The sequence below is a fragment of the Pecten maximus genome, chromosome 10, assembly GCF_902652985.1.
Source record: "Pecten maximus chromosome 10, xPecMax1.1, whole genome shotgun sequence".
In the NCBI taxonomy this organism is placed as follows: Eukaryota; Metazoa; Mollusca; class Bivalvia; order Pectinida; family Pectinidae; genus Pecten; species Pecten maximus.
In genome coordinates, this window is record NC_047024.1 from 4,130,576 (window position 1) to 4,154,112 (window position 23,537).

The window sequence follows — 23,537 nt, forward strand, 5'->3', positions numbered from 1 at the left end:
AGGCCAGGACTGGCCGGGATACACTGAGAATCTGTTAGGGCTGGTGCCTAGTCAGGTGGGGCAAACCCAGTTCTCTTCTATGAGTGGAATAGCAGGTCACAGACTTATACCAACCTCGCTCAATAAACTCAAGAAGTGTATTTACTGTCAGTTCCATAAGATCAAGACCAAATCAGGCTGGCAGGTGGCCACACGGCATCAGTGTCAGGTCTGCAATGTGCCTCTTTGTCTCGGCAAACGGATGTGCTTTCAAGAATTTCATGCCATTCTCTTCAGTCAGCAAGATCATCCCATACTGCGGAAAGCTCGGCGACTTCAGCATGCATGCTTTCAGCAGACATTCTAAGACCGATCTGTTGGGTTTCGTAGGTGTGATCACACCAGTTCTGTTTTGTGGTTGTTTAGTCCTGAGGATTGTTGGTTGATTAAGGCTTCAGTCATTACAGCTAGTAGTGAATTGTTGTGGAACACTTTCGAAATCAACTTGTACATTAATGTTTTCTTTTTGTAAGTTTGTTGAATATAGTCTCCTGCAGTGTTTATTATGAGTATTTCCTTGTTTACATTGCACACCACCAAGAGTTGCTATAGTTAAGCACATACTTGTGTTACTATAGTTACAACACACACTTGTGTTACTATAGTTACAACACACACTTGTGTTACTATAGTTACAACACACACTTGTGTTACTATAGTTCCAACACACACTTGTGTTACTATAGTTACAACACACACTTGTGTTACTATAGTTCCAACACACACTTGTGTTACTATAGTTACAACACACACTTGTGTTACTATAGTTCCAACACACACTTGTGTTACTATAGTTACAACACACACTTGCGTTACTATAGTTACAACACACACTTGTGTTACTATAGTTACAACACACACTTGTGTTACTATAGTTACAACACACACTTGTGTTACTATGGTTACAGCTTATATAATTTTGTTGCCTTAGTTACAATGTACATGGTTATATGTTGCCTTAGTTACAATTAGTGTTGCTTGGGTTATGTTTGACTACTTTGAAATGAAGAAAAAAAGGGTTATTTTAGGGAGGAAAATGACAATTTCATTGAGATGTATTAAGAGAAACAGTGTATTTGGGTTATGTTTTGAGTGATGTATTTGGTGTGTGGTGTATGTGTAGATTGTCTACAAATTAAATAGTATAATAGGGTTGATTTATTCATAACTCGCACATGTTACCCATAATGATAGTGCTAAAATTCCTTTGTCACAGCGAATACATTCAAATTAAAGCTATGATTAAACTACACAGTTCTTTATTGTGAAATTGTATATTTCTACCAAGTGAAATTGGATAGAAATGATTGCCCTGGCTGCATGCATGAGCATTCAGGGGAAATGGTCCTCTAGCCAGGGCGGAGTTCATGACCAGCTGACAAATCTCTTGTTTCTGATTTCAGACAGAGGTTCTGTCCCGAGCTGGAGAACTCAATATACTTATGTAGATCCCGGATATGACTACACTGACACCAAGTATGACCTGCAGGGAGGGGCAGGGGCTACAGCTAGTTTAGGAGGGGCTTCAACTGGTACGGGTGGGGACCATGAAAACGGGGCTCCAATCGGCCATAGACTTGTACCAACAGAAGGAAACAAGTTAAAGAATTGCGTGTTTTGCAAGTTTCATAAAGTGAAAACAAAATCTGGTTGGAAGGTGCACACTCGACACAAGTGTGGGATGTGTGATGTTGCTCTGTGTAAAGGCTCGCGTGGTTGTTTCCGTCTTTACCATGACTTTCTCACTGGTCATCGCAATAAAATTATACAGGATTATTGCCAAGACATGAAATACCAGATTTAGAGGTTGCAGTGTGTCTTGGGGAAATCAAGGAAAATGTCAACTCTTGAAGAAAAGGATGTTTTATTCATTCCTGAACAGAAAAGGATGCTTGTGAAATAAAACCATGGACTAAGTGAAAAGGAGGCACTGACATGAACAATTTGTAATGAGCCCTAGTAGTTAAATCTTTTCATCCTGACACTGTAAAGGCAATTTCTTATGTAAAAATTGTGGAGGAGGAAATTTGCTTCACAACTAGCTTTGATCTTGCTACCTGTGGGTAACATTGTCTTTCTTTCTTCTTTCAGACATCGGATTCCCACAGGGCTATATGTATCCCTTCAATGTAGCTTCCCGGGAGAGTTGTGCCCCTTGGTATGGCTACAGTCGAAAGTCACCTGGGGCACCACGAAGGGTTTCTCTGATCCCAAAAAAGGTGGTTGGGGATAGCTCTCTTCAGCATAGACTTGTGGCCACAGAAAATAATAAACTCAAAAACTGTTTGTATTGTCAGTACCATAAGGTAACAACAAAGTCTGGGTGGCGGGTGTCCACACGTCACAAGTGTGAGGCCTGCGATGTGGCTTTGTGTAAAGGTCGCAGGTGTTTCGAACTTTATCACAACACTGTGTTTCAGACACCAGTAACAAACACTGAAATTGCCACCAATTCTCAGCTCGATACAAAGGACATACATGTGGATGCAAACTACAGTACTCCTCCTCAACAGCATTCATTGTAGGGATCATAATTAATGTCAAAACTCAGAAAATATTAAATTAGTTAGGTTATCAGAAAGCATGATTTTCCCCCAGTTACTTGTATGTTGTATGTTGTTGCTATTCGGCTTGTGTTTAGGATTTAGTAGCGTAATCATGAGACAGAATTGTTTGTGTTTCCTGTTTATTTGCTCATTAAATAGCTTGTATATACATTCATCTAGATATGGATGAATTCTCATGATAACTCACAAATGTGATTGGTCATCAGTACTTAACCCTCTTGTACAAACTTGATTTTTGTATGGCATTTATCTGCAAATAAGCCCCCCTAAATTTAATTATCTTTTTTTTTTTTTTTTTTTTAAATATGAAGCTAACAGTAGTTCATAAATAATTCATACTTATTTTTTACACTAGGGGAGGGGGTCATGTTAGGATAAATACAGTACTAAACTTACATCAGGGGAGGGGGTCATGTTAGGATAAATACAGTACTAAACTTACACTAGGGGAGGGGGTCATGTTAGGATAAATACAGTACTAAACTTACACTAGGGGAGGGAGTCATGTTAGGATAAATACAGTACTAAACTTACACTAGGGGAGGGGGTTTATTTGAGGATAAATACAGTACTAAATGTTTACACAAAAGGAGGGGCTTATTTGAGGATAAATACAGTACTAAACTTTAACACCAGGGGAGGGGGTTTATTTGAGGATAAATACAGTACTAGACTTACACCAGGGGAGGGGGTCATGTTAGGATAAATACTGTACTAAACTTACATCAGGGGAGGGGGTCATGTTAGGATAAATACAGTACTAAACTTACACTAGGGGAGGGGGGTCATGTTAGGATAAATACAGTACTAAACTTACACTAGGGGAGGGAGTCATGTTAGGATAAATACAGTACTAAACTTACACTAGGGGAGGGGGTCATGTTAGGATAAATACAGTACTAAACTTACACCAGGGGAGGGGGCTTATTTGAGGATTAATACTGTGCTAAACTTGCACCAGGGGAGGGGGTTTATTTGAGGATAAATACTGTACTAAACTTACACCAGGGGAGGGGGCTTATTTGAGGATAAATACTGTACTAAACTTACACCAGGGGAGGGGGTTTATTTGAGGATAAATACAGTACTAAATGTTTACACAAAAGGAGGGGCTTATTTGAGGATAAATACAGTACTAAACTTTAACACCAGGAGAGGGGGCTTATTTGAGGATAAATACAGTTATTGTCAATGTTTTTTTTTCCTTCGTATTTTGATGTAGTGATTTGATTTCCATATCAACAGAGTTGTAAATAGTCTGTATGAATGTTCTGTGTTGCAGTTCTATAAATGTAAAAGATTACCGGGGTATGGTGACTTGTTTTTGTTTTCTATATTCAATAGATACTGAAATAAAAGAGAAAATAAATTCTATTACACATTCAGAGATTTGTCTTGGTTGTTATTAACAAGTTCACAATTATGCAGATCATCAAACAGCATTGCTGATAAAATGTGACCAATCAGAAGTTGTGTAGGTTCTTATGAACTTATAAATCACACACAAGATATTGTTTTGGTGAATGAAACCATACATCAAAATCTGTACAATGGTTTAGTGATTGTATACAGCTGTTGGCAGTAAGTGAATTACGATGTGATTATATGTTAAAATATCACTGATAGACTGGACTGGTAAAACATTATATATCTAATATGTATACTTTAGATGTGTTATTTCTGTTTCCAAGGTCTGCCCTGTAGTTAGTGTCTAGATCTACAGCCTTATCATTCCTTGTCCTTTCCGGTATTTTCCAGAACCACAATGGAAGGGTCAAGGGAGATTTAGGACGACCTTCACAGGTCAAGACCTTGGCCAGTCCGTGGACATGAACTTGCTAACGGGGGCCTGGACTAGTGGGCAGTATGCTGGACAGTCCAGTGAAACCGTGATACACAGAGCCGTTAAAAACGAGGGCTATAAGCTCAAGTCATGTGTATTGTGTCAGGCTAACAGAACCAAGACGAAGGCTGGTTGGCGAGTTTACGCTCGCTTTCAATGTGAGCTTTGTGGTGTAGCACTCTGTACAACCGCGGAACGCAATTGTTTCAATAAATATCACAATCTAATGGCCGAGAGTTATCGCATGCAGGGGAACTATAGTTTCAGTGGGCCAAGTTCCTCTTCGATGAATGTTACAGAATTCATTGGAAAGGAAAAAACCACAGGCAGAATTGAAGGAGTGGATAGTTCTGAATACTTCAAGGGGGAACCCTGGGCACAACCTCCTCCGGAATGATAACATGGTCATATCTACATAGTCTGAATTCTTTAGTAGAACTTGGAATGGAATAACAGAGAAATGTGTTGGAACCAATTAGATGTCTTCGTTCAATTTCAGTTTGCATGGCTGATGTATATGAAGTAGGAGATATTTTACAGCAGTGAACTGGGAGTGATTATGAATTAAAACTGTAACAGCTGTTTTGTTTTCTGAGCAGTGATTTGGTGATGTTTCCTGTATTTGAAGGATACCAAGCATGTATCTGTTTAACTCGGAATAGTATCTTTGATTTGGTGGGTGTAGTATGGAAAATAGCATTAAGTTTACCTGGTAGTATGTTTAACCCTGAGCGACTGTAAACTAGTGTTCTCGCCTTACTATGGCTATACTTTTCTGTTTTCAGACCCTGGCTTCCTCCCAATGGTATCATCAGGGGTCAAGGTCATCTCTCGGTACCCGTATAGCGGTGTTCCTTACGACCCGGTGCTGAGACATGTTCCTCAGCATTACGAGGGTAATAAACAAAAGTTGTGTGTGCAGTGTCTACAGAACTGTACACGAACAAAGTCCGGGTGGCATGTGTACACCAGGTTCTACTGTAGGGTGTGTCTAGTACCCCTGTGTCGAGGACCCCCACGTCACTGCTTCGCTGTATACCACACCTGCCTTACCTCAGGCATGGTCCCCAATGTTGGACAAGGTATGGTCCCTAGTATGGAGCAAGGTGTGGTTCCCAGTATGGGGCAGGATGCTGTCACCAGTGTAGACCAGAGTGTTATTTCTAGTACCCTAAATGAGAGATCCTTTCATTAAGGAATGTTCCCAGTGTGGGGCAGGATGTGGTCCCTGATGTGGTCCCTGATGTGGTCCCCGGTGCAGACCAGAGTGCTATCTCTACTCTCTACGTTAAGGAAATGTTCCCTTGTGGTGTGTAGGTGAAGCGCGAGTGATTCTAGGACATGTGGACACTAAACCATTAGGAAACGTTTATCAGATGATGACTGACATTGGTGACTAGGAACGTTTATCAGATGATGACAGATATTGGTGACTAGGAACGTTTATCAGATGATGACTGACATTGGTGACTAGGAACGTTTATCAGATGATGACAGATATTGGTGACTAGGAACGTTTATCAGATGATGACTGACATTGGTGACTAAGGTCAACAGTGATATAAACATTATGTACATAGATACATATAAACATGTATAATTCTACAAGTTAGATAAAGATTATTTAATTTAAACCTATTTTAAGTATACCGCATGTGTTTTATCAGACAAGATCGTATTACTGGACAGTAGATATATCACTGTCATGACACAAAGTGTCATTGGAGTGTCATTGGAGTCCAAAGATGTCTAGTCCTTAACCAGACAAGTTTATTGATGTGTTGGTGCCACATGAAGTCCATGGATGTCTAGTCCTTAACCAGACAAGTTTATTGATGTGTTGGTGCCACATGAAGTCCATGGATGTCTAGTCCATAACCAGACAAGTTTATTGATGTGTTGGTGCCACATGAAGTCCATGGATGTCTAGTCCATAACCAGACAAGTTTATTGATGTGTTGGTGCCACATCTAATGCAGGACTGATGTTGTTAGCTTGTATGAAAAAATTGTAGAAATTTGATGACAAGAATCATAGTATTGTTCAATAAAGATTTAGAGTTTCTTCTCTGTCTTAGTTTTCATTGACCTTGATTTATGTGATGGAGGTGATTTCCTTCCAAGTAATATTTGGATGCAAGAACACAACCGCTTTACTTCTAAACATTTGTCCACCTCATCTACAGATGAAAAGGTTACTCGGCAAAAACACAGATTTTAGCTGTGGACTAGTTGTGAAAATTCTGTGAACAAATATTTGGGGTTTTCATATTGCTGTAAAAATGTGTAGAAATTTGGATATTTCTTTCGTCAGATGTAAATGTTTAGGATTACACGTTGGCTGTGTACATGTTCAGGTGTTTTACGCTGGTTTTTCTCTTCCTGTTTCAGTACATATGGGACCTTACGCAGCTTTGAGGCATTTCTATGACAGTGCCGAAGGTTCACAGCATAAGCCGATTAAAAATGATGGCTATAAGCAGAAGAGATGCGTGTATTGTCAGTCAAAGCGTGTGCGCACCAAGTCTGGGTGGAGTGCTTTCTCGCGTTATCACTGCTCCATGTGTAACGCTGTGCTCTGTACCGGAGAACGTAACTGTTTTGTCAACTACCACAATCTGCTTTTTGGGTCGGGAAGCTTTTTTCCTCAGTCAGAACGAGGAGACATCACCGGATTGTCTAATGTTTCGAGACATGACAATGAACCTCTCCTCTAGATTCAGGCAGCTGTATAAATACTAGTTCGGTAGTTGATTGAGTTGAACATTTTGTGATGGAAACACATGATCTTATATGATGGAAATGCTAAGCGTGATAAAACCTCTGAACAAGGAATTGCTGTGTAATAGAAATACAAAGAAATTGATGCAACTAAGGTGTTTCTAGGTAGACCCAGTAGTCGACAGATTATTTCATATGTATTTAAAACATTGCAGACCTTTACAAACACTTAAACCTGTGATACGGGACTTTACAATGACTTGCTTTGTTTATTAAGCATCTTGGTTAATATGTGCCTAACCTTGCATGACGGTACTTGGTAGCACGTGAGCACGCCTTGTCCTAACACTTGCATGGTGCTGCAGTGGAAACTCATGGACTCCTGTTCTTTACTCTTTCAGTTAAGTTCCCTAAGGTACCAGGGCCGCTGGCCTACAGATGTGAGGTTTCTCCCCGACGTCCTGCCTGGAACATAGAAATCTTGTGTAACGGACTTGTCCACCGGGCAGTGAGACGAGCAAACAACAAACGGGCTCAGTGTTACTACTGCAGAAAAAACAAACTTAAAACTAAATCTGGCTGGGTTGTCTTCACAAGGATGGAATGCTCGGAATGTGCAGTTCCACTCTGTATAGGCAATAAATCCGACAGAAACTGCTTCGAGTTGTTCCACTCAAGTTTAGTTTCTGGGAGTTCAGGCTCTGAATTAAACCCTAGTCCGTCATCTGATGATGTTTACGTGGGATGGAAATTCCATGAAATGTCTTATCCTGCAGACAGGGTTGTGGTTTCCGACTTCAATCAAAGTTCCTTTTCTGGTGACAAGTATGTCGGATTACACCAGATAATGCCTGGAGACCAGAGATCAGGTTTGGTTGGCCAACACGGTGTGGTAAACCCCATATCTAGCACCCAGAGTCAGCAGTTGGATGTCAAGAACATTCCCCCCATATTCTGTGATGACTAGACAAACCAGACATCTCATGTTGGTGTTTCAAACCATCAGCATGGCATCCTGTAGACCCTTAAGAGTTTGTTTTGACCCTCACAGTCTTATTTGACTCTTGATCTTGGGGTTGAAGGGACATGTCTATTTAACATATGTTTTAACCCTTTAGATTCCTGTGAAATGGTGATATGACCTCAGAAATCGCTAAAATTCAAGGGTCATTGATAAGTGAATAAAGCATTGTATTAGACTTCCTTTCACGAACTAATTGTTTCTTGAAGAGCTGAATTCCTTCGAGAATGAGATTTTAGTATTGAAATATTGAACTGACTGATTTGAAGTAATGGAATCAGCTCACTGTTATTTAGACTGAGACTTAATTAGTATGAGAATGGTGCAACATAGTGCCATAATGACTGAAGAATGCCATGCTTTTTTGTATGATGTACATAAATTTTAGGAAGTAGTGCTGATGAAGGGATTAAACTTTAGGAAATAGTGCTGATGAAGAGATTATACTCAGTTATTGTTGAATTAGTGGTCTGCTCTGACTTTTGAGGTATTGTTTTCAATCTGACAATTTGAAATGCTACTTCTGAATAAGTTAAGTTATCTAGTGCTGTGAAACTAGTCGGTATATTTCAAACAATTGTTAAGTTTTTACTATGTAGTTATATTTTACCCTGATAATGACCTTGTGACTCTTACAATGCCTCTATTGTGAAAGATGGCAGAGGTTTGCATTGTGATCTTGTTTCATGACAATGCTGTTTTCTACAGCTGGGTGGCTTGGAGCTGTCACAATGACAAGTTTGCACTGTGATTTTGCTTTGTGACGGCACTGTTCTCTACAGCTGGGTGGCTTGGAGCTGTCACAATGACAGGTTTGCACTGTGATCTTGTTTCATGACAATACTGTTTTCTACAGCTGGGTGGATTGGAGCAGTCACAATGACAGGTTTGCACTGTGATCTTGTTTCATGACAATACTGTTTTCTACAGCTGGGTGGCTTGGAGCAGTCACAATGACAGGTTTGCACTGTGATCTTGTTTCATGACAATGCTGTTTTCTACAGCTGGGTGGATTGGAGCAGTCACAATGACAGGTTTGCACTGTGATCTTGTTTCATAACAATGCTGTTTTCTACAGCTGGGTGGATTGGAGCAGTCACAATAACATCAGTAATCACAGCCACTATAAACAATCTATGTACCTATGCTGCCAGGAGTTTTTTTTTTTTTTTTTTTATCATCATGAATAATGTTAACAAAATAAAAATCAAAGCTAAATACCAATCATCAGGACATTTGACTCGATAACAGATGACTTTGAACATTTACACACACGAACAATTGTTAGTTGAATGTTTCTGTTGAGTTGTTGGTTATTTTGAGTTTTATGTTTGATTTGAACATTTACACACACGAACAGTTGTTAGTTGAATGTTTCTGTTGAGTTTTATGTTTGATGATTCTGTCTGGTTTAAATGGGGATGCTGTTGCCATGGCGAATCCTTCCTCTTTAGTTACAGGTGCCCATTATAGAAGGGAGCCTGTTATCCAGATAGCCCCAATAAAACCCCCCTGGAGTTACCAAATCTCCTATGGAGGAGTCCTGCATGAGACGGTTAGGAACTATAACAACAGAAAGCAGGCCTGTCTTTATTGTAAGATGCTGAAGTTAACAACAAAGTCGGGCCGTCCGGTTTCCACTCGGATGATGTGTTCTGTTTGTAAGATACCTTTGTGTATTGGTAACAAGACAGGGCGCCTGTGTTAGACATGTTTCATAAACACATGGGATTATTCCCAGATCAGTTTTTGCAAATGGCTGGAAATCGTATTTTTAGTTTCCACCGACTGAAAAATCAATAGTTACAATGAGGATGTGAATTCTGTGTTTAGGCTTGGTGGTTTTAAATTGGCATTTCAGATGATTAGAGTTTGCCAAAACTAGTATTTTCATTGTGCCTATTAGCAATGCATGCTTTTTGTATGATAATGATGCAACCTTGTTCACTGTGAAATATTTTTGTATTTGTTCTTTTTGATCGTTGAATATTTTTTTGGATTTGTTCTTTATGAAAGTTGGAATATTTTTGGGATTTTGTTAAATTTTACGTAGTGAACATCAGTTGTTGTACATATTGTTGATTCTCATTACTGTTCACATTGAGGATAAAATGTACTTTCATATAATCCCATTTTATTAGTCTTGTACACCTGAGCATGTAAGGTGGATATGCTTTATACTTCTATACATTGTACTTGAGCACATACGCTGTGTATACTTTATACTAGAGTATGTATAATGTATATACTTGATACTAGAGCACGTATGTTGTATATACTTTATACTTGAGCAAGTAAGGTATATGTATACTTTATACTTAAGTATTGCATGTTGAATATATGCTTTATACTTGAGCACATATGATGTATATACTTTTAGTTGTAGTAAACATTTTCTAGTTGTAAATGTGTTGGAATCAAATAAAACTTCGCATTACAGACAGATAGTTTGGTAGTTATTTGTTGTCTGTTTTTCTCCTGTTTATTTGAGGCTGTATTTTGTTAAAATATGCCATACATAGCAAGGTCAGTTCCTGCTAAGACTGAAACAAAACCAAAACAGAATAAGCAGAAAAAATAAATTACATTGGCAATAATAATTAAAAAAAAAAAAAAAAAATGGTACACTTTCAGATATCTTGGCTATAAAATTGTTGATGATCTGGGGGAGGGGTACTTGTGGTAAAAAAAGAAGAGGAAAGACTTTGGGTGTCAGGCAGTGTTGATTGTTTACATTGGATGATGAAAGTATTCAGCTCAAATATATAAATATAAGGTCTGAAGATCATGCTAATTCAACAGTAGCTGATCACAATGAAGTTACCAAAGACAAAACTATCTGGTAATGGGGACATATTTCTTTATTTCTACAAGACTTAACATTGGAATCTGTTGGTAAGCAGCCCTCGGATATTTGGTGTCTTTGGCTGTGTGGAATTTGTCTCTGTTATGATGAGTAACTATTAAAACTGAGTGGGTTGGAGTTAATGTTTCGGCGGTGACTAGTATAGGTTCTCAAGGTATTTGTTCTTTACCGTTTCAGGCTATTTTAACGAGTGTGTAAGGAGAGAGCGGCCTCCATCCTGGAGCGTTCAGACTTCTTGCGCTGGCCTTGTCCATGAGGCAGTGAGGCGGCCACAGAACAAGGTGGCACGGTGTCGATACTGCCGTATGAACAAGTTCACCACCAAGTCCGGCTGGGTTGTGTTTACCAGGATGGAGTGCTCCATCTGTCGTGTTCCTCTATGTATTGGCAACAAGTCTGACAGAAACTGCTTTGAAATGTATCACCGAGAATTGGGTCACCATCTTCAGAGTCGGTCGTTCTACCCATTAGCATCTGAAATGCCAAAGGATTTTACATAGACATAGAAATTTGTCTGAATGGAATAAACTCTTGAGAAGTTTGTGTATAGAGTAGACACTGTCGGTGTTCTTTAGGGTGTTGATGCCTGTTTTAGTGGTATCTTGGCCTGCTTTGGTGCTGGAAGGACATGCAGCCATCTTGTTTTATGATTTATGGTGTCAAGATTGGTGATAATTCAATATTGTATTGGAGTAATGGAATCATCTTTGTGCATTTATCACAAAAACAGCATGTATATATAACTATTTCTTGTGGCAGATCTGTAAATTGTTACATTTTGTATTTCGCATCATCTGCATTGATCCTGTAATAAGGTCGGGAGTCCAACACAATCTTTTCACACAGTATGACTCGTTATCAACAAGATCAACTACACTCTTTGTCTATAATGTTAACCTGAGTTGGTATCGGACCTGCATCAATAACAAATTAGTGTTCACAGTTAAACTGATATTCTATGACTTTACTCGTGGACGTTAATAATCATACGTCACTTGTCAAATGTCTGTGTTATCTGTATGTAGTAGATGAATGGAACTAAGTGTTGAGACTAGCTAGTCTTAACTGATGATGTTCTTTACCCTTTCAGACATTGCACCTTTTGGTAGGATATATAGCCAACTTCAGCACTGTGTCCCCGGCCAGACAGGGGAAACGACTCTGTCATCAGAACCACACATTCCCTGTCGTACGCCGGGCAACACCCCGAAGCGCTGTTTGTTCTGCCAGTTGGAACAGGTTAAAACCAAGTCTGGCTGGAGCCCGCTCACTAGGTTCCAGTGTGCCAAATGTGGGGTGGCACTGTGTCTGGGCCAGAGGAACGGGAAAAAACTGTTTCTTCAACTACCACAGATACATCAACACTCTTCCCACATCTGACACGAGTGTGGCCATATCACAGGCCTTGAGTTTATCCTTACCTGAAACAAGAACTTAGCTTTTGTCTGATTCAAGGAGCATTTCCCAGTTGGATGTAATGAGTCGTAGCATTTACAACCACCAGACTCTGGGAGACGCTACGGCTCACATGATGGCTTCAGTGAAAGATCCAGGGCGCGGGATTGTTAAAATCCCCCAAAATTTACGTTTTGCCCCCACTTGCAGAAAATATGTGGAGGCTAATTCACGCACAAATATTTGTGTGACCCGCATATGTATCAACATAACGCGGGTACAAGATGTGTTTAATACTATTTTTAAACATGTTTTTATCAATCAAACGAAATTATAGCAAGTACAATACAATATTGGTGTCGTCTTTACAACAAACATGGTTTAGGCGGAAGTCGTAATTAGAGTTACTCCCCTTGAGTCGCAAGAACGCTTTAACATTTGACGAAAATCCAAGCGCTTATGTGACCTTTAACGACTCAAACAAACATGGCGGAAGCCAACTCCACACAGAAAAAAAATATCGCGTTTCTTTAGGATTTCGTCATCATCATCATCATCATCATCATCATCATGTAGAGAGTAGGCCTGATGAAAACACCGAAAATAATAAAGACACAGCAGCGGACACAACAAGAAATGATACAAATAAGGAACATTCTGCAAAAAAAAAAAAAGCGAAAACACGATTTCCATGTTGATATAGAAAAAAATCTAGATCTAGTTTGATGTTCATTATACATTTAATAACATTGATTTTTGTTTGATCATTTTCAGAATGAAAAAATCTGTAAGCATATGATATTCAGTCTTTGTCTTAAATGTTCTGCATTTAAAGAAACTGTTATTGCCAAGTTTTATTGTACCAAATAATTTGTTTTCAGCAGCTATGAATAGCAATTATTAAATGGAAATGATGCAATAAGTCAATTCTTAAAATGTAATAGTACTTTATGTCATTCATGTAAAGAAGTAACTTAAAAACAGATCCAATTTCAAAATTTTAACTTTTACCTTAAGGTTAGTCAAGAGCCCCCATTTTTTTCAATTTGATGTGGGCATGCCCTCAGTTACACAATTTTCTGTATCCATCACTGTGGCTTTACATCCGCTCCTCAGAGATACTACACGTGCCAATACGTCTGTTAATCAGATTTCTACAGACGCCACAAATAGTGTGTTCATGAAACATTCTCCGGGTGACACTGGTCAGAGTATGTTCCCTCAAGGAATTCCCGGAGATGCTGCAGGTCCTGGGTCCTACCCAGATTCCAGTTTTGGAGATAGCCTGGACCAATAGTTACATATTAGATTTCATATAGTGTGTATAGATGTAGGAGTGGAATTGTCAATGGGAATACAAGAAAATTCAGAAAAACAATTACCGGAAATTCTAAAAATAACAATTAAAATTGTCAAAAAGTTTGAGATGAGAATTAGCATTGTTGGAACTTTTGTAAATAATGAACGCAATATTTTCCACTATTTTGTTGAATGTAAATTATGTTAATATGATTTCTGAAGGGTTTTGATATTAAAAGTTGTTTATAAATAAAGAAAGCATGAACTTATGATTTGGTCCTGTTGTAATAGGCAACATTAAAGACTACCATAGTTATTTTGTGTAAAAAAAAAAAAAAAATCAAACCAATAAAAGATGATAATATGCTGAGAAGTACTATTCCATTTTCCACTTGAGGTTTGCATTATCTCACACTTTTAAAGAAATACACATTATAGTGAAATTTCAGTATAGATATGACGGAACAAAGTATTGGAAAAGTATCAAATATATAAAAAGATAGGTAATGGTTAAGGATTAACTTGAATATATTTGTGACGTTATGAGGGTATAACACCAAAAAACAAAGTGTACTCTAAATAACTGTGAAGCACTTTATAATGAGAGTACTCTCCCTTTTATTTTTGTTTATCACTCCATAGAATAAAAAAATATATTCAAGTCACAAGTGTGTAAGGAGAGAGCGGCCTCCATCCAGGAGCGTTCAGAACTTCTTGCGCTGGCCTTGTCCACGAGGCAGTGAGGCGGCCACAGAACAAGGTGGCACGGTGTCGATACTGCCGTATTAACAAGTTCACCGCCAAGTCCGGCTGGGTTGTGTTTACCAGGATGGAGTGCTCCATCTGTCGTGTACCTCTATGTATTGGCAGCAAGTCTGACAGAAACTGCTTTGAAATGTATCACCGAGAATTGAGTCACCATCTTCAGAGTCAATCGTTCTACCCATTAGCATCTGAAATGCCAAAGGATTTTACATAGACATAGAAATTTGTCTGAATGGAATAAACTCTTGAGAAGTTTGTGTATAGAGTAGACACTGTCGGTGTTCTTTAGGGTATTGATGCCTGTTTTAGTGGTATCTTGGCCTGCTTTGGTGCTGGAAGGACATGCAGCCATCTTGTTTTATGATTTATGGTGTCAAGATTGGTGATAATTCAATATTGTATTGGAGTAATGGAATCATCTTTGTGCATTTATCACAAAAACAGCATATATATATAACTATTTCTTGTGGCAGATCTGTAAATTGTTAACATTTTGTATTTCGCATCTGCATTTATCCTGTAATAAGGTCGGGAGTCCCAACACAATCTTTACACACTGTATGACTCGCCATCAACAAGATCAATTACACTCTTTGTCTCTAATGTTAACCTGAGTTGGTATCGGACCTGCATCAATAACAAATTAGTGTTCACAGTTAAACTGATATTCTATGACTTTACTCGTGGACGTTAATAATCATACGTCACTTGTCAAATGTCTGTGTTATCTGTATATAGTAGATGAATGGAACTAAGTGTTGAGACTAGCTAGTCTTAACTGATGATGTTCTTTACCCTTTCAGACTCGAGCATTGCACCTTTTGGTAGGATATATAGCCAACTTCAGCACTGTGTCCCCGGCCAGACAGGGGAGACCACTCCGTCATCAGAACTACACATTCCCTGTCGTACGCCAGGGCAACACCCTGAAGCGCTGTTTGTTCTGCCAGTTGGGGCAGGTTAAAACCAAGTCTGGCTGGAGCCCGCTCACTAGGTTCCAGTGTGCCAAATGTGGGGTGGCACTGTGTCTGGGCCAGAGGAGCAGAAAAAACTGTTTCCTCAACTACCACAGGTATATCAACACTCTACCCACATCTGACACCAGGGGCATGTCCGACACGAGTCTGGCCATATCACAGGCCTTGAGTTTATCCTTACCTGAAACAAGAACTCAGCTTTTGTCTGATTCAAGGAGCATTTCCCAGTTGGATGTAATGAGTCGTAGCATTTATAGCCACCAGACTCTGGGAGACGCTACGGCTCACATGATGGCTTTACATCCGCTCCTCAGAGATACTACAAGTGCCAATACGTCTGTTAATCAGATTTCTACAGACGCCACAAATAGTGTGTTCATGAAACATTCTCCGGGTGACGCTGGTCAGAGTATGTTCCCTCAAGGAATTCCCGGAGATGCTGCAGGTCATGGGTCCTACCCAGATTCCAGTTTTGGAGACCGCATGGACCAATAGTTACATATTAGACTTCATATAGTGTGTATAGATGTAGGAGTGGAATTGTCAGTGGGAATACAAGAAAATTCTAAAAATAACATGATAAAACTGTCAAAAAGTTTTAGATGGGAATTAACATTGTTGGAACTTTTGTAACTCATGAGCACAACATTTTCCACTATTTTGTTGCATGCAAATTATGTTAATATGATTTCTGAAGGGTTTTGATATTAAAAGTCGTTTATAAAAAGGAAAGCGTGAATTTGTGATTTGGTCCTGTTGTAATAGGCAAAATAAAAGTCTACCATAATTATTTTGTGTAAAAAAAAATTAAAAACCAATAAAGGATGATGATATGCAGAGAAGTACAATTCCATTTTCCACTTGAGTTTTGAATATATTTCTGAGGTTATGAGGGTATAACACCAAAAAATGAAGTGTACTCTAAATAACTGTGAAGCGGTTTATGATGAGAGTACACTTTGGTTTGTTTTTGTTATAACTCCATAGAATAAAAAATATATTCCAAGTTAAACCTTATAATTTAATCTATACCCTGCAAAAAGTCACTTTATTGATGGATTCTTTTCTCTTTCAAATCATTATGTTGCTTCATCTACCAATCAAAGTGACGTTACAAACGGTGACATAATTTTTTTACGTTTATAGACTGATACTTCTAAGTAAATAAAAATGCTTGTTACAAACAAGATTAAATTATTTAAGAATAGTGTAGAAATGAACTAATTCTCTGCTGTGCATTCACTTAGGAATGGAGAAAGAGGGAATTCAGGAAAGAGACCAAGAAAAACCGGTACCATTATGTCATTGGCCAACCCATTTGAAAAAACGGAAATGCAAGGAATGTCTAAAATCTCGGCTGAGAAGGGAGCCGAAAAGTGGGTGTGAACAGTGTAACGTGAACCTATGTTTACAATGTTTTAAACCCTACCATCGCAGAATGTTTCCGGAGATGTTCCAGTCGGATGACCAGAACTAGTTTTGTGTTTTTGAATTATTATACTGTAAAATGATGTTGACCAAGAAGTGGAATACATTTGATGTCACAGTTGCTGGAAGGAATTAATAGTATGGTTACATTGGATGATACTGCATGTATTGGTGTAACGTTATAGTCCTTTATAGCAACTGATAAAATATCTCGAGTTTATGTTTTACGGATGTTAAAATCACTGAAGTGTATAATTACCTACTGTTAAAATATCTCGAGTATATATTTACACAATGTAAAAATATCTCAAGTTTATGTTTACCGGATGTTAAAATCACTGAAGTATATCATTACCTACTGTTGAAATATCTTGAATATATATTTACCGAATGTTAAAATCACTCGAGCATATACAACACACTTTTAAAAGTCTCATTTTTTCTGTGTAAAGCTGAAATCTTTTTGGCATTGTTGAGAACATGCCAGGGTATATTACCACAACACTTACCACTGTTACCTGTGTTCATCAGTTGAGAAATAACAGGTGTAAAGTTGATTGCCACGACACCTCAATAGAGGTGTACATTTTGTATCATATCCAACAGAGCAGAGTGATGTAACCTATGAGCTTTATTTGGGTGACTACAGAGGTGTATGATATTGTAACACACTAAACTATGTAACGGCTATTGCTTTGCCTCAAACCTGTCAGCTTCACTTAAGAATTACAGGCATTTTTTTTTTGCTCTTTGCAGGTAGGCTGATGCCTTTAGGTCAGCTTCAGTTCCTTCAACAGTCTATCAATAAAGACGCTCCAGATTTTGGGGATCACACTTTAGAACGAATTGAGAACAACAAAAAGATTCGCTGTGCATTCTGTCTAGCCAATAAAAACACCACAAAGTCAGGATGGGACCTGTTCACTAAGTTTAGATGTTCAAAATGTTTGGTTCCTCTCTGTACTCTAGTCTACGGAGGCAAGAGAAGCAAAAAGAACTGCTTTGATATATACCATAGACAATTGTTGGGCTTGCCCATGGCAACAACTCAACCATGGCAACAGCTGCCTGGGCCCTTAGTGACTGGTGTGGCAATGAGACAAAATCCTAAATAAAGACAAAGTGAATTATGTCCACTTCCAGTTTGTTGTCACGTGCTAAGCAACAGAGGACAGTTTTTTCTGGATCCATCTGTCTATCCCATCGGACATGTTTTCAGAGATTATCGTGTCTACAAATGATGGGCAGACAGTTAGCATATGGCTTTAGAATAATGATTTCAATTTCAGTTCTTTATTGATGTTTTTGAACTTAAAGTGCTGTAGCCTGCAGGGGTTGGAAGGGGAATTTATTGCTTCAGCAATATTTTGTATGCTTGTTTTGCGGTCCTGTTTTCTAGCGCCCTGACATAGACTGGATATTGATTGTGTATATCTGTCTGGCTCGGAGTAAAAATGATTCTGTGGTCTAACATAGACTGAATATTGATCGAGAAGCCGAATCTGTGGAACACTGCCAAGTCTTGTGATAATGATTCATAATATTGAGACTGCAGGTGAATATTGCCTGTTTAATACAGACTCCATATATATCTGGGCTATTTATATCGGTATGGTGGTATAACATATAACATTTCAGATGTATACATTCTCATTAATACTAGGAGAGCTTGTGGAATTTAAATCCAGGTCACAGAATACCTGTCGGTATAAAAGGCTTTCAACAATACTCTCCCAACGTAACGACATATACCTGGTACTTATCATTGATGTCTGTGGTCAACAATACTCCAATATAACGACATCATACTCCAATGTAACGACATATACCTGGTACTTATCATTGATGTCTGTGGTCAACAATACTCCAATATAACGACATCATACTCCAATGTAATGACATATACCTGGTACTTACCTTTGATGTCTAAGGTCAACAATACTTCAACGTAATGACATATACCTGGTACTTACCATTGATGTCTAAGGTCAACAATACTCCAATGTAACGACATATACCTGGTACTTATCATTGATGTCTAAGGTCAACAATACTCCAACGTAACGACATATACCTGGTACTTATCATTGATGTCTAAGGTCATCAATACTCCAACGTAACGACATATACCTGGTACTTATCATTGATGTCTGTGGTCAACAATACATTGTACTCCAATATAACGACATCATACTCCAATGTAACGACATATACCTGGTACTTACCTTTGATGTCTATGGTCATCAATACTCCAATGTAACGACATATACCTGGTACTTACCTTTGATGTCTATGGTCATCAATACTCCAATGTAACGACACATACCTGGTACTTACCGTTGATGTCTATGGTCATCAATACTCCAACGTAATGACATATACCTGGTACTTATCATTGATGTCTTAGGTCATCAATACTCCAATGTAACGACACCTACCTGGTACTTATCATTGATGTCTGGTCATCAATACTCCAATGTAACGACATATACCTGGTACTTACCATTGATGTCTAAGGTCAACAATACTTCAACGTAACGACATATACCTGGTACTTATCATTGATGTCTGGTCATCAATACTCCAATGTAACGACATATACCTGGTACTTACCATTGATGTCTAAGGTCAACAATACTCCAATGTAACGACATATACCTGGTACTTACTGTTGATGTCTATGGTCATCAATACTCCAATGTAACGACATATACCTGGTACTTACCATTGATGACTATGGTCATTAATACTCCAATGTAACGACATAACTGGTACTTTCCATTGATGACTCTAGTCATCAATACTCCAACGTAACGACATATACCTGGTACATACCATTGATGTCTAAGGTCAACAATACTCCAATGTTACGACATATACCTGGTACTTACCTTTGATGTCTAAGGTCAACAATACTTCAATGTAACGACGTATACCTGGTACTTACCTTTGATGTCTAAGGTCAACTATACTCCAATGTTACGACATATACCTGGTACATACCATTGATGTCTAAGGTCAACAATACTCCAATGTTACGACATATACCTGGTACTTACCATTGATGACTATAGTTGTGGGTGATTACAGAGGTAAAGCATCAATGAACTGTCATAAAGGCCAGACTATAGTTGTGGGCGATCACAGAGGTAAAGGATCAATGAACTGTCATAAAGGCCAGCGTTGGGTTATAACAACATATCTAGCCGTGTCCATGTTGACATGGTCTCATTAACATTGTAGTGACAAAGTGGTTTGAATATATAACTTAACAGGTATCTTTTTTGGTTCTTTGCAGGTAGAGAGATGGCTTTAGGTCAGTACTCCGTTCAGACCCTTCATCAATCAATGTATTCAGACGCTCCTGATTTTGGGGATCATACTATCATACGAACAGAAGGCAACAAAAACATACGATGTGTCCTGTGTCAGGCTAATAAAAGTACCACAAAATCAGGCTGGGACTCATTCACCAAGTTCAAATGCTCAAAATGTCAGATACCCTTATGTACCACCGTATATGGAGGTAGGAAGAGGAAAAACTGTTTTGATATTTATCACAAACAGTTGATGGGGATATCTCCGGTGTCCCCTATATCCCAGCAGCCATGGCAACACTCGCTGCCTTGGCAACAAGACTCCAGGACAGAGGCATCAGCCCCAGGGGTGTTTGATGCTAATAGACTTAACCCAAAATAGCCATTGTCTTGTGGATGTAGTTTTATACCACAGACATTCTACAGCTTACTGTAGATCCCACATCAGAAGTTTATATCACAGACATTCTGCATTCTGAAGTTGGGTTTAGCTCTGTGTACAATATGTATAGTTTGGTGTTCATTGTTGTCATCATCCCTGAGATTTACTAACCACCATATTTGTATAAACATGCATGATATGGTAGTGTACAGTGGAATTGAAAAGGACAAAGGAATTGTTCAAAAGACATTTGTATTTGTAAAATAACTGTAAAGAAAAATGTAAAACAGACCTTTAGGTACATGATATGTGTACATTTATAGTAGGTCTAGTTCAACAATATACAGATCACAGTACAAGGGGAAAGTTAACTATCTCTGTTAATTGTTTGTCAGCAATCTCAAAATACCAGCATATTTTTCCAATTGAAACCCGTTAATAATGTACTGTAAGATCACAACTTTTGTTTTCTGTAAATAACAATAAAATTTTCATTGCCTCAATTGTTGTTTTATATTATTTCTGATGGTGTATTAATGTTGCACTGTTAAAGTGGGATGCCTGCAGTGATCCATCATGTGAAAACCGGTTTCTTGATCAAAGGGACATAACTAATACGGGTCTAAATTGTCTGCTTTAGTTTGCCATTCCAAGGGGAATAACTCTTATTGGTTTGTCTGCTCTTCTTTGTCACATGTCTGAACCAGAAGTAGCAGCATTATTCCAACAGGTCAGTTTGACTTGTTTGTGGTTTATATATATCAACATGATTCTAAAGTCTACATGAAGCTGTATCATGGAGCTACCAGGGTGAAAACCTAAAATAAATCCACACAGTACCGTTTGGAGAAGTGTCCATGTTCTGTTTTAATCCTGTGTGGTTTTGTAGCTGGTTACTTTATTTTATGTTTTTCTGAAATAAGAACATGTATTTTATGTGGGTATTCCTTAAATGATAAAAAGTCCTGCCAGTAGTACACAGTTGTACAAGCCTGTACTGACTCTATTTTCTGGATTTTTGCAGGCCCCCATAGGCACCTTGGTTTGCCTGAAAGTATGCCCCTACCCAGGGAATTCCAGATGCTACCTGGGTTTGCTGGGGCATTTCCAACCCTGGCAGGTTTATCAGGGGAATTACCAAAGATGCCTGATTTTTCGGGTGAATTCCATGCCTCGCACATGATTGGAACAAGAACAGAACACGTACCGATTCGCGTGGAGGACAATAAGAAAGTGCGCTGTGTTCTGTGTCAGCTCAATAATCGCACAACCCAAGCGGGATGGGCAATCTTTAGTAAATATAGATGTGCAAAATGTCAAGCTGCTCTGTGCATTCTCACACCCCGCAGTAAAAAGATGCGGAATTGTTTTGACACATATCATGATCAGCTATTTGGAGCAGACCCTAACCGGAGCAGGAACACATGTTCCTATGGAGCTATGGGGGATCAATAGTAAGAACTGTTCCTGTGGTGTGACGGGGGTCAGTAGTAGGAACACGTGTTCCTGTGGTGGGACGGGGGTCAGTAGTAGGAACACATGTTCCTATGGAGCTAAGTAGTAGGAACACATGTTCCTATGGAGCTATGGGGGATCAATAGTAAGAACTCCTGTTCCTGTGGTGGGATGGGGGTCAGTAGTAGGAACACATGTTCCTATGGAGTTATGGGGGTCAGTAGTAGGAACACATGTTGCTATGGAGCTATGGGGGTCAGTAGTAGGAACACATGTTTCTATGGAGTGACGGGGGTCAGTAGTAGGAACACATGTTCCTATGGAGCTATGGGGGATCAATAGTAAGAACACATGTTCCTATGGTGTGATGGGGGTCAGTAGTAGGAACACATGTTCCTATGGTGTGATGGGGGTCAGTAGTATGAACACATGTTCCTATGGAGTTATGGGGGTCAGTAGTAGGAACACATGTTCCTATGGTGCGACGGGGGTCAGTAGTAGGAACACATGTTCCTATGGTGCGACGGGGGTCAGTAGTAGGAACACATGTTCCTATGGTGTGATGGGGGTCAGTAGTAGGAACACATGTTCCTATGGTGTGATGGGGGTCAGTAGTATGAACACATGTTCCTATGGAGTTATGGGGGTCAGTAGTAGGAACACATGTTCCTATGGTGCGACGGGGGTCAGTAGTAGGAACACATGTTCCTATGGTGGGACGGGGGTCAGTAGTAGGAACACATGTTCCTATGGTGTGATGGGGGTCAGTAGTAGGAACACATGTTCCTATGGAGTTATGGGGGTCAGTAGTAGGAACACATGTTCCTATGGTGCGATGGGGGTCAGTAGTAGGAACACATGTTCCTATGGTGCGATGGGGGTCAGTAGTAGGAACACATGTTCCTATGGTACGATGGGGGTCAGAAGTAGGAACACATGTTCCTATGGTGTGATGGGGGTCAGTAGTAGGAACACATGTTCCTATGGTGTGATGGGGGTCAGTAGTAGGAATACATGTTCCTGTGGTGTTATGGGAGTCAGTAGTAGGAACACATGTTCCTATGGAGTTATGGGGGTCAGTAGTAGGAACACATGTTCCTGTGGTGCGACGGGGGTCAGTAGTAGGAACACATGTTCCTATGGAGTTTTGGGGGATCAATAGTAAGAACTGTTCCTGTGGTGCGACGGGGGTCAGTAGTAGGAACACATGTTCCTATGGAGTTATGGGGGTCAGTAGTAAGAACTGTTCCTGTGGTGCGACGGGGGTCAGTAGTAGGAACACATGTTCCTATGGAGTTTTGGGGGTCAGTAGTAGGAACACATGTTCCTGTGGAGTGATGGGGGATCGATAGTAAGAACTCCTGTTCCTGTGGTGCGACGGGGGTCAGTAGTAGGAACACATGTCCCTATGGTGTGATGGGGGTCAGTAGTAGGAACACATGTTCCTATGGAGTTATGGGGGT

The 23,537-nt window shown here is 39.3% G+C and overlaps 1 protein-coding gene across 22 annotated transcripts in view; it reads left to right on the forward strand.

The window, feature by feature from the left end:
• LOC117336857 (zinc finger and BTB domain-containing protein 17-like) overlaps positions 1-23,537 on the forward strand; it is an 83,094-nt gene that overhangs the window by 26,198 nt on the left and 33,359 nt on the right. The window contains exon 5 of one of the 22 annotated variants that reach the window (XM_033897522.1): positions 7,571-9,374. The exons of 9 other annotated variants lie outside the window; for them this stretch is intronic. In XM_033897522.1, the coding sequence (XP_033753413.1) occupies positions 7,571-8,136 (566 nt within the window). In that variant the 3' untranslated portion in view covers positions 8,137-9,374. 12 more of the 22 variants (XM_033897520.1, XM_033897536.1, XM_033897540.1 and 9 more) reach the window with 12 other exon arrangements.